The sequence below is a fragment of the Drosophila montana genome, unplaced genomic scaffold (genome assembly GCF_035044405.1).
Source record: "Drosophila montana isolate Dmon_TW-CO22-7 unplaced genomic scaffold, ASM3504440v1 contig_3200_1, whole genome shotgun sequence".
NCBI classification, from domain to species: Eukaryota; Metazoa; Arthropoda; class Insecta; order Diptera; family Drosophilidae; genus Drosophila; species Drosophila montana.
In genome coordinates, this window is record NW_026998080.1 from 4,128,322 (window position 1) to 4,140,837 (window position 12,516).

Here is a 12,516-nt window from a genome sequence, read left to right on the forward strand (position 1 = left end):
TCTCACGCCGAGTGGCAGCTCTTCAAAGAACGGGGCTTGCACATCCTCAACTTCCTTATTGACGCACCGGCAATGAGCTCTTAATCCTGCTTAGCCATTTTCTCAAACGGTGCAACGGTCATGTAATGGGTCGTTACAAAGGCTTAGTTCTTTTCCGTATGGTCAGATAGTGCGAGCGGATGCTCGCCGGGGTAGTTTTGGTTAACTGCCAACCTTCGCCACCGAAGTGATAATAAGACAATAAGAATAAGACATGCAGAAGGTTGCTGACGCCCTTTGACCCACTAGTAAATGGGATCCGCTTATAGCCTAACCGTAAAACAGTTGCCATAACCCTTTGGGCTCAACAGCAGAAGCAGATCTTAGCCTTAAGAACGGACTTAGTTTTGCCTCTGAAGAACCAGCTAAACTGGCACCATGCTGAACCACGCTCCATAGCTGGCCATCCTGTATATGTATACTCTTCAACTTCTATGACATGCTTAACCCTAGGGACTTATCGTCCGAGCGCGTGCACTTATCGTTGCCTTCGGTCCGCCCAGGAGAGCCGAAACGCGTTGAAAGTTTAAAAAATCTTTTTCTCGCGGTACGTCAACTTCAAAGAGCCGGCGTCAGGCGCAGCCTCTGAATCTGAATCTTTTAGAAGCAAACTTGTCTGTAATAATTAAACTGTTTTTTTTTCCTGAAATGTATATATATTAATGTTTATAGTGCTCTTTTTCTATGGTTGCGTAGGCCTGCGTGGGCTGCTAAGCATGAAAATCTCCGTATTATAAATGAACGCAGGCTTTGGCCACTCGATATATATCCGCTTTTAAAACAATTTTAGAGCTTTAAATTCACTGTCAATCGAAAAACTCGACAAAAAATATGTAATTAAAAAATTGAACGTGTTAAAATGATATATTAAAGTGTCTGCTTTTGCACTAAAATAGTTAAAATAGTCTTTTGAGACTTATCGATATTTTTGGAACCATACACCAAATGCAGTAGAAACGTACTATTACTATCTACATGTGTACTTCTCTCTGAGCCACATACATATACAATTGTTGGAATACTTCTATTCAATTCACATTTTCTATCCATTTATATATTTGTTATTTCAATGTTTACTACAGGGTAACATTCTATCATTTCGAAGAATACTCCAAACAAATAACCAATGCTTTGAGTACCATCGCAGCTTAAAGCGATATAATGATTTCGACAATTTTGTCGGGCTCAATTCGTGCTTACATTAATGCAAACCTGTTGCTCACGCTTCAACTTAAACCTGATTTTGTCGACGATCATACATACATATATACAGAAACACACACATACGTTCACATGCATACATTTACTTTCATGTACAATCATCGATTCATATATACAAACGTGCATGTGTGAAGTTGAAGTTGTTCATTCTTAGTATATCAGTCCATTTTTAATTTTCGGTTCGAAATGTTGCATGTGTTCGGATTCTAATAACATACATAATTTTAACATTCATATGTACGTGTATAATTACAATATTGACTACATATACAAATGTAAATGTAAAAATACCTATTTCCAGATGTATACATGTATATTCATACGTACATACATACATCCTCAAAAGTGCATACAAAAATATTTATATATGTATTTACATTTATACATTCAAATATATACCAATGCATATATACATATATGAACATATGTAATTATTATTGAGAGTACCAAAGCAAGTGAACATACAAACATATACATAGGAAGTGAAAGAAAAGTATAACATAGCTAAAATATGATTTCCCTTTTTGCTTAACCACATAGTCAAGTGCATATGGATTTACATACATATATATATACAATTATAAATATGTATGTAGTTATGTACTTCTTGAAGCAAAAAGTGATAATTTATAAATATTAATGCGTTGTACTCTATGTACATACATATGTATGTATACAATTACTCATAAGTTCATCTCTATGTATGTATGTACATGTTTCACTCTCTCCACTACGTAACTAAATATACATATGTATGTGTGTATGAATGCATGTCTGTTTATACGTAGGTATTTGAATATGGTAGTATATGGTTATCCCATATACATATGTACATATATACATACATAAACAAAAATAAATAGCTAAGCAACTTTCAAATAAAGCTTGGTATATTTGCATTTATTTGACATTTACATATGTTCATACATATATTTAATTTGATGCACAAATAAATCTCCATAGCCCTCCAGATCCGGGATAACTTTGGCTTTTGCTTGTTATTAGCAAGTCTACACTTTACCCACTGATTGTAGGGTAGAGTAGTGATATATATATATATATATACATATATATATCGAAGAAACAATTGTTAAATTATAGATATTATAAATTATATGTTTTACATAAAGATCTCAGCCCACGACCTTGTAAGATCAATCTAGCCTATTCAAGAATTAAAGCAGAATGGCCATCGTTAAAAAACTTTGGACAACTAGGAAGACAAAAGAAAAGGCTTCTAAAATGCTTGACATTAAGCCGATTTCTAGACTGAAATTATGCAATCCTTGTATTTTAGTTCATTTAAGTTTAGTTTTATTTAGTTTGTAGTAGAACTGGGACAATGGAACTGTTATATGACTTAGGACCGCTCCAATGTGAAGAAGTGGGTGAATTTCAGTATCTGTCTTTGCTTTTTGAACCTACAACATATGAATGCCAGTGCAGGCATATGATAAATTAAGATTAAATCTAAATCTTAAACTTTTTTGTATATGCTTCCAGTGACAATACCTCAATATAACCGAAAATATATGGATGAATTATTTGTAATGCGGCGACCCATACTTTCCGCGCTTTGTGATTGATTAAACAGAATGCCATATTTAAAACTTATCACAGAAAAATATAAATTAGCAAAATGAACAGCAATATTTCCTTGGACAACACATGCGATCAGGACTATACGGAGTTTCTCAACGAATATTTGTTGCAGACTAATTTGACATGCAACGAGCCGGAACCACATTATGAAGGTAAGCGTTTCATAATTAATTCCTGCTCCCATACAAATAGGTAAAATACATTTGCCAACTGTGCAAATTAACTATAAATATACTATATTTACTTTATTTAAAGTGGGTGCGGGGTATTTTGATATTTTATTCATAAATGTATTTTACACAGATGGCGAAATGGAAGCCGAATGGTTAATTTCAGCTGGATATCCAGAATTGACACGGCCTTTTGAACAGGTAAGCAAAATAAATATAATTCTTAACCCCGAAAAGAGTATATTGACTTTGAGCTAAACTGCTGGCTGATGATGTAAAAGCCTTTATATAGGCAAAAATTCAAGTTTCAATTAAAACGGCGATAAAATTTAAATAAGCCTAATCAAATGACATCTTCATCCGAAATTTTAAAACACGTCTGTTGTAAAGAGTTATGGTTGGAATATTGAATAGGAAAAGAATACAAATCAAAAAATAAGTCTGAACCTAATTTATTACCACATTTCTCTTGTGGCGCCTAGTGGTTGCAGCGTCAATGGGAAATGCACCTCTCTTGTGCTTTCTAATATAAATATAAGAGGTCTTAAATTAAATCTTTTCAACCTTAGCTTTGTTTTTGATATTGTCGCTTGGCCTGACATGACAGGTTCTTCAGAGTCGGCTGTTTCAGGAATGCAAGCAAGGAGATAGTATTTAGATTTATTTTTAAACTTATATTATTTTCCAGGGTATCGAGCTGCGATCTACAGATCTTGAGCCAGTGTTGGCGACATTATCAAGGCCCCACGCAGAGGCGATTAAACAGCGAGTTCGGGCGCTCAATCACACTGTAAGAGGGCGTACTAAAAACCGTTCAAAACGCAAACCTGATATACGCGATGTCTTTCGCGATTTTGACGTAAGTATCCAAAGTTAGCAAATAAGTTATACAAATCGACAACATTTCAAAGATAAACATTAAATATACAATTGACAGGAGTCTAGTACGGGAACTAGATCCCGTAGTGCCACACCAGACTCTTTAGATTCCGTGCACGGAGACGATGTATGGGGCAATACTTCAATGTAAGTTGTGTTCAATTAAGTTTACCGTATATTATTATTTTACATTCTTACAGACCGAGCTTTGTTAGCATTTCTGACCACAGTACTGCCAACTACAATGCCAGTGGGTACCCGCCGCTTAACAAGCACTTGAAGCAAAAAATTCGGCGGACCCCTAGTGCCCCACTCAAATGTTCCACATCCACGGATATATTTCGTGGATCCCAAGTACGCTGCGACATACCTATGTACTCCTCAGAAGGTATTGAGTTACTCGGATTTTCGCGCATTGGCACTATACATATACCACGTAATCGTTCTGGTTCAGATCCTTCTTGCTCTATTGGGTAAGTAGTCAGTGCTAAAATCATTGATCGCCAGTTGTACAGTAATATGACTTGCTCACTTCAGGCGAGTATGTGGTCAACTTATTCGGGATTCACAGAGTGAAAACAATACTTCATCTGGTGACTCTAGCGACGAGTTTCCAAACACAGCGCCTATGTCATCGACTTTGTCGTCCCCTGAGAAGATACTGAACAAAATTAACCTAGAACCTCTTCAACAGAAATTGAGTAACTCTCCGTCATCAAGAGACGGTATCAGCTTTGAAAATATGTGCCGAGAAAATTCTAGTCAGAATGGCATTGACACTGTAGACAGCAGCGTAATATTACAAGAATACAGCTCCGATATTAGTATAATAAATGAAACGGAACTGAAACGTTTGCAGCCCATTTTTTGGCTGGAGCTAGCTACAATCTTTGATCGGAATCAGGTGTCGTTAGACAAACGAAAACCATTTAAGAGACGTCGCAAGGAGGAGGGCAGTTTGTTTGGAGTTTCCTTGAATGCACTTATACGTCGTGACCAACAAATAACTGGCATGGACTCATCATTAGTACCGAAATTTCTAGAAGGTCTACTTGAGGAACTGATGAAGCGAGGGGCAAGAGAAGAGGGTATTTTGCGTGTAGCTGGACAAAAACAGAAGGTGGGTTGAAAAATTCTTACTGCGATTTCTTTAATACTGTTTTATTAACTTATAGACTGAATTAATTTACAACGAATTAGAATCAAGTTTTTATCAAAAGCCAGAAAAATTCGCACATTTGCTTGGCAATGCCAGTGTGCATGAGCTAAGTGCGTTGCTTAAGCGTTGGTTACGTGAGCTGCCCCAGCCATTACTTACAAGCGAACTAATACAACTTTTCTATCAATGTCACGCATTACCCCCAATGGACCAAATACGAGCATTATCAATTTTATGTCAGATGCTTCCCCATGAAAACCGCAACACTCTTCGTTCGATTTTGCGCTTTCTCAACTTTATTATCGATTTGAAAGACATTAATAAGATGAATTTACATAATGTATCCACGATTATTGCACCATCATTTTTTCCACCACGTTATATACATCCGATCGATAAGAACTGCATTGCTGACCAAGTTAAAATGGCTGCATTATGTTGCCGCCTAACAAATATTCTGATTACTCGAAGTGAGAGTCTGTTTCAGGTTCCGGATAGTCTTATCGTGGAGTCCCGTAACCAAAAATCTCGACAGGTATGCTCCTCAAATAAAACACAAATATATTTTGTTATAATCTCGATTATTTTCAGGGTAAAAGGGGGCATCGGCGGGTAGAGAAAACGTCTTTAGTACATGAGATGGTGACACCCGGGTCTTCTCAGATTCAAAATTCTAAAAATATCAGTGGCAGTGGTCGCCGCCCAACCGTTAACCCAAGTCATGTACACCGTTTCGTGGTTTAAGCTGGAAGGATCCAAGAGTGCTACAATTGTTTCAGTTCTTATATCATTATTCTTGAATAAATTAACGTTAACATTAGCTTTTATACAAAAGTGAATTAAAAAAGTTCTAGTTAAAAAACGTGCAAGATGTTCAGTCACAGGATAAAAATGAATACTAAAATTACTTTCTTTTTTTTTAAGTTTGACTATGAAATAATTTACCTTCTATCCTTATTTTCAAGTGTCACGAAATCAATCATTTATTATGTACAAATAATTATGGATATGTTGTTACGAGAATTGTATTATTTTTTCTAAAACTGTTAAAAGGGTTGGGAAGCAATAAAAAACATTTAATTAGATTTAATAAAAATCAATAAATATCTATGTATATATTTGACAATAACGGTGTCAAAGTTGTTCAACAGTTTAACAAAACAGTTTACATCGCCATAAAGCACACCGAACAACGCACAGTAAGACGTTTGGCTGAAGTTGCTGGCAACAATAACAAACGAATATCTTCGGCACGCTGCAGACTGATCACCCTTGTGTAATTTGGGAATATGGGCTTGCAGAATTTGTAATTGCCGAATTTTGGTGAAAACATAATCTAAATCTGGCTACATTATTCTTGGTTAAAATTCATGAGGGTACCCTCAAATATCCTATATAGGCATAGGTAAAAATTTCCCACTCCCATAACTCGGTCAAAACTCAACCGATTTCCACGAGGTGTAGCTCTTCGTTCATGGGTTGGCCCCTAGATCAACTTGGCATCTAAATCTGGAAACATTATTCTTGGTCAAAAATCATGACAACAGGTACCCTCAAATATCCTATATAGACATAGGTCGAAAGTTCCCACCCCCGTAACTCATTCAAATCTCAATTGATTTTCACGAGGTTTGGTTCTTTGTTCATAGTTTGGCCTCTAGATCAATTGGGCATCTAAATCTGTCAACATTATTCTTGGTCAAATTCATGTGATAATGGTATCCTCAAATATGCTATATAGACATAGGCCAAAATGTACTACTCCCATAACTCGCTCAAATCTCCTCCGATTTTCATAAGGTTTGGCTTTCTGTTCATGGTTTGACCTGAAGATCAATTTGGCATCTTAATCTGGCAACATTATTTTTGGTCAAAATTTATGTCATAATGGTATCCTCAAATATCCTAGATAGGCATAGGTCGAAATTTCCCACCCCCATAACTCGGTCAAATCCCATCCGATTTCCACGAGGTTTGGCTCTTTGCCTATATATTTTATACGTTCCACGGGCAAGGCCAGGGTATATTTCAATTGTATAATTTTCATGAAATTATAAAAATTTTAATATGTATACAAAAGAAAAAAAAAGCATAATAATAAGCAAACAAATATTGATGCTGCTGATAATACCAAATGCAACACAATTTAAAATCGATCCACCGATTTTACAAAACTTATAGATATAAAACTTGTAACGACAATATATAAATATACACAAACATGAATCTATTGTATGAGGACGTAACCAAAGTGGAAACAGTTTGTTAGACGTTGGTAATTGAATTGATAATGACAGATAAGCTACCATCGATAACATCGATAATTTTTATACGATGTTTTTACATTAATACCATCAATATTCCTATTTTGCTTTCGTCAACAATTTGGTTGAATGGGGATTCGGTTCATTGAGAGTAAATATATAGCGTAAATAAGGTATGGGAATCTAATTAAAAGATAAGAATTTTTAATAATCGTCAATGAAATGGATGTGGACGAATGCTTTTATGGTAAGTTTTTTACATCAATAAAAATATGGAATATTGCTGTACGTACGGTACGTACATATAAACGCATCGTATATCAATTGCTTGTAATTATGGAATAAACAATTTGGCTTGTTCAAGTTATAGGCGGAAGACACAAGTCACATAAACATATGCACATAACCATGCTTGGCTTACACCTTTAAGCCGAATGGTAGTCTGCATTTATAGGCTGTTTGCTAGTGAATATTGCAAATAGGCCAACTTTGCTACTATCGACGTAACCTACACATTTAAAGAACAGCCCATTAGTTTTTATCCCCTTATGGATAGGCAAACAATTCTATCTACGCCCCGCATTTAAGCCATCTGTAGAGCTTTACAGCAGCAACAACACTCGAGTGTATATTCGGGTGCAATCGACAGCGCAATACTCCTCACACATTTCATTCTAAAAAAAGGTTTAAATGTATTGAGATACATATGTATATTGATTTCACCAGTGCGTCCACTGATCGTAGGGAATGTTTACATTTTTGGATCGATCTTTAGAAGAGCCTTTTAGTAGTGTCCGCTCCACTAGGTGTGGCTATATTATCCTAACATGTTATCTGAGGCGAGTATTCGAGAATATTTTTATTCCAAGTTATAAGTCTTTTATCTTTTATAAAGATAAAGAATATCTACTATCATGATCAGGACGACAATGCATCTATATTTGTATGTGTAAGTGTATCTATCTAAATTGGCTAAAAAAACAGATTTTGAAAGTTTTCAAAATGAATAGAAGGATAATAATATTTAAAGAAATATATAAGGCTAATAAATATGTTTGTTTACCTTACCTATATACTATACAATTCATAAATATTAAGTTAAATGATAATAATAACATTGTGTTAAACAGGAGGTCAACTTTTCAACACGGCCAACTTAAATTTCAATCTTTCATACTGAATCTACCAATGATTTTCACAAAATATAAAACGAAATGGGTAGCTTTGCATATTTGCATGTGTTGTTATATACTGCAATTGCTTTTGCTGCCGAAGAAATTAAGATTCTTAGTTCTCTTGCGTTGACCATGATCTATATATCAATCGGAAGAAAATCAGTATTTTTAATTTCTTAAAATTATTTCACCTTTAGCAGTATTAAGAACTAGAACATAACAATTTAAATAACAATAATGAATTCAATAAATATATTTATATAATAATCTAATAATGCGTGCATATTTATGGATAAAGCAAAAGTTCTAAGCGTTAAAATGAGGATAGGTTATCTTAGTTATCCTAGTCGAGTACTCCCGCCTGGAAAACTTTTGCTAGATTAAGGTTTTGCTATACTGTGAAGAATTGCGCAGTCGATTGTGCCCGTCCTGTAATTGAATATCAATGTTTATGTAATTTTGTTTGATTTAGGACAAACAAAATCACATATGTATGCGTATTGAGATATATGGTTAACTTTATAAAATAATTTTATTTCTTTTAGACGAATTGTCGTCGTTTATTTCGTCGCCCAATGACTACGGCATTAATCATGATTTCGACGAGATCATAAGCTCGACTGTGTCGCATCTAGATGCGTCGTTGGACCTTAATACGTTTTTACCCCAAGCTCGTGAAACTTCTTTACACAATGACAATTTGTTCTCCGATTTATTTCAAACAATGCCAACTAGCCATCATGACTTGGAGCTCAATTTTAACAATAATTCGGAAGCTGTCACGCAAAGTTGGACTGCAGCCTCATCAGTGGAAGCATCCGAAAGCGGGACAAATTTGATGACTATTTGTAATGATACTACAGAAATTGAAAATTTAACATGTGGTAATCTGATGGAGCACATACAAGATCGAGATACTCCATCTCCTACGGAAAGTTGTGACAGTTTCAGTGGCAGTTCGACAAGTGGAGTGCACAGCGACACCTCAGATGCATGGCAGAATAGGCAACTAGACCAAAATTATATGCCGTCTACCTTGCTCAATGTCTCACAGTTGCCAATGCCATATGTTCAAAGTTTTGCCATTAAAAATGAAGACAGTATTGAAAAAAGCTTACAAAAGCATGAGCTTTCATCGTTGGCTCACAATAATCAGGAATTAAAAGGGAATTCTATAGCCAATACGGCAGTCGTTGCTCCGACTAGTTTAGGTCTAAAAAAGGTTCCGGCCACAGTTCACATTCCTGTTAATATGGATGAGAGCTTAGCTGCGAAACCGCAAAAACCCTGTCGAGACAAAATGCAAATTGAGCCTTCAACGGAAAGCGTCGGCAAAACTAAAACTATATTCCTTTCCACGAATGACTACAAGGCACTCATGGATAAAATTAACTTGAATGGTTCTAAAGGAACTAAGATTAATGGAAGTGTCAAAACACAAATCCCAAAAATCGTGGTGAAGGCAGGAAATGGTAAGGTAAAAGGCCACCAACATATGGTCGATGGAACGAGTCCAACGGGTACACGCAGCTCCTCCAACTTGCTTAAAAATCCGTATCATATATCACATTCCAATTGTAACCGTGACAGCTCTATGGAGCCAGAACCCTTAAATTACAAATTCAAAAGAACGATAGATGAGAAGATGTACAAAAAACAGCAACGGATGATTAAAAATCGTCAATCAGCTTCATTGTCGCGACAAAAAAAAAAGGAATATGTCTTCTCATTGGAGACCCGATTAAATAATCTTGAGAAGGAGAACTATACACTTAAAGGGGTAAGTCCCGAGTCCTTATATTTATTTTCAAGAGTTAAACGAAGCTCATTTCATTTATATGAAATGAAATATAATTAGAATTCAAATTTTATTCGATACTTCAATGTCCATCCGCGTTTGTTACTTTTTGTCTCTGTTTATTAATTAATTCGTAAACCTGGTAAATCGTCCCTTAAGTCACAAAGCAAGTTTGGTTAGGAATTATAAAATTTTTGAAGTACTATATATGTAACATCTCCCAAGAGGACATATCTATATGATAAATGCTATAGTAATTAATGGTTTTAAATTATTCGTTGAGTACCTAATAATATAAATATGCTGAACATCTATGTTTGCAAGGGTGTTTAACCTTCGGCATTCCGAAGAAACCTATTCTTTCTTGTTAAAAATATTTAAATATTTTTTTTACAGGAAAATTTGTCATTGCGAAACCAACTTGTCGCTTATGCCAAAACGTGCAAGTGCCGTAAAGGCAGTGCGTGTGAGTTTGTACTGCATTCTTTAAGTTCAACTTCTCGACCTGACCAACACGTAAAAATCGCTCCAAGACCAACTTCGAAAAGTTTTAAGCAGCATATGAATGCAGCTACAGTTAAAAAGAATATTGCCGTGCTTTTTGCAATGGCTTTCATGGTCACTCTGAATGCTGGAAATTTTCAATCATATTTAACTAACCAAAATCATGACGCGGAAAGCACTGCTGTCGTGTCCGAATCGAATGTAAACGACCCAATTCCTATTAGTCGTCGTCTACTTTGGGTGGAATCTGAAGAGGAGTACAACGAGAAGCTAAACCAAAGCAATCGTCAGCCAGAGGACTTAGCGATGCCACCTTTACATTTTCTACATCCCACAAGTCGAAGTCATAATGTTACAAAAAGTGAGCGCTGGAATTCTACGGTCTCTTCTAAGTTTAATAGAGCAAACGATCCGCCGCCTTTGAGTTACCCAAGTCCTTCAAAATGTAATGGTACTTGTGCTTCGTCCCACTCTAGTGACAACAAGTCGGAATACTCTCGATTGGCGTTTCATTTAGAAAAACTAGCTAATGCCAGTGGACACCTAAAATTGAGCATGAACACAAAATTTAACATTGATCAGGATAACTCACATGGCTTTAAGTTTTCGACAGATTATTTGGAATTACCTGATATGGAAAGACAACCTGCACGCCTTGGCAAACGTAAAAGTTTGTTAGGCTTTAAAGAGATATCAGATATTGAGCATAAGCAACGGAAAATGGATATACCCAGTCATAATAAAAAAAACACGCTTAATGACAGCGAACCCATTCATCTTTTTAAAGGTATTAAACGACAAGACGATACATTTTATGTGCTCTCATTTAATACAGATCACATACTATTATCGCCGTCAACTTTTAATAAAAGTTCCCGTCCGAAAATGTCGTTGTTGTTACCTACAGCTGAACCATCGCAAAATGGCGACATAATGATGATGCAAGTCGACTGTGAGGTATTCAATACCAAGGAGGTTGAGCTTAAGTCGCACATGATACCTGCTGGATTGCGGCCAAATGTAACCAAGTGGCAAATTAAACCAAAGCCCACTTCGAATGTCAACAACAAAACACTAAGCAATAGTAAGTTTAATGACCCCTCTATAAAGCACGAAAAACCTCGCGTACGCACATACTTCATGGTTGGACCGAAAAATCAGGCAGCTGCAGCCGTGTCTCAAGAGAAGCCACGATTAGTGGAGCTTAATAAAAGCATGGCTAATATTAGCAAGGTACACACTGCTGACTATGATCCTCGTTTACATGGCTAACCCACATTTATTTCCTTAACTAAGTCTAGATTTATACTTTATATTTCAAATGTTTTATGTAATTGTATGTGTGAACCATTAAAAAATAAGTCTGCTGACAGATTGTAAAATATTTAACCTATAGTATGGACTAAATATATTTCAGATTTAAACATTTATATGTAACTGCAATTATTGTGCAGGTATTTTTTTGAAAAAAATCTAATGCGAATGTCATTCCATTAGGTCAGGTGTAAACGTTTCCAATAAGACAAGTTCAAAAAATAAATCCTTCATTTTTTAAAACAGTTAAGCTAGTCATAGAAATCACTTACTGCGATTAAGCAGTAAGACCAATAAATGGGAAGTTACTCTATGCTTTTATTATAGTCTTATACTAAATCTTTAATAAAAAGGGTTGGTCTGCAAACGCAAAATCAAACACAAGAACAAA

General features: G+C 35.6%; 2 protein-coding genes across 2 annotated transcripts; both read left to right on the forward strand.

The window, feature by feature from the left end:
- Window positions 1-1,326: 1,326 nt before the first annotated feature.
- Window positions 1,327-5,890, forward strand: conu (Rho GTPase-activating protein conundrum). The gene is made up of 9 exons (XM_064687158.1): window positions 1,327-1,497; window positions 2,764-3,014; window positions 3,166-3,233; window positions 3,721-3,891; window positions 3,970-4,058; window positions 4,112-4,384; window positions 4,449-5,031; window positions 5,087-5,605; window positions 5,662-5,890. Exons 2-9 carry the CDS (start codon window positions 2,900-2,902, stop codon window positions 5,812-5,814), a joined length of 1,971 nt encoding a protein of 656 aa, XP_064543228.1. The 5' UTR covers window positions 1,327-1,497; window positions 2,764-2,899; the 3' UTR covers window positions 5,815-5,890.
- Window positions 5,891-7,427: 1,537 nt separating this feature from the next.
- Atf6 (bZIP_ATF6 domain-containing protein ATf6) lies at window positions 7,428-12,195 on the forward strand. Its single transcript, XM_064687115.1, has 3 exons — window positions 7,428-7,581; window positions 9,055-10,289; window positions 10,704-12,195. Exons 1-3 carry the CDS (start codon window positions 7,557-7,559, stop codon window positions 12,081-12,083), a joined length of 2,640 nt encoding a protein of 879 aa, XP_064543185.1. The 5' UTR covers window positions 7,428-7,556; the 3' UTR covers window positions 12,084-12,195.
- Window positions 12,196-12,516: the final 321 nt, after the last annotated feature.

What these genes read in the sequence shown, in the direction of transcription:
- conu (XM_064687158.1), top strand. Translation starts at nt 2,900, where the DNA reads ATGAACAGCAATATTTCCTTGGACAACACATGCGATCAGGACTATACG. An exon ending in TGACACGGCCTTTTGAACAG is followed by an intron (nt 3,234 to 3,720) that starts GTAAGCAAAATA and finishes ATTATTTTCCAG; the next exon opens with GGTATCGAGCTGCGATCTAC. An exon ending in TAGCTGGACAAAAACAGAAG is followed by an intron (nt 5,032 to 5,086) that starts GTGGGTTGAAAA and finishes ATTAACTTATAG; the next exon opens with ACTGAATTAATTTACAACGA.
- Atf6 (XM_064687115.1), top strand. Translation starts at nt 7,557, where the DNA reads ATGGATGTGGACGAATGCTTTTATG. An exon ending in TGTGGACGAATGCTTTTATG is followed by an intron (nt 7,582 to 9,054) that starts GTAAGTTTTTTA and finishes TATTTCTTTTAG; the next exon opens with ACGAATTGTCGTCGTTTATT. An exon ending in AGAACTATACACTTAAAGGG is followed by an intron (nt 10,290 to 10,703) that starts GTAAGTCCCGAG and finishes TTTTTTTTACAG; the next exon opens with GAAAATTTGTCATTGCGAAA.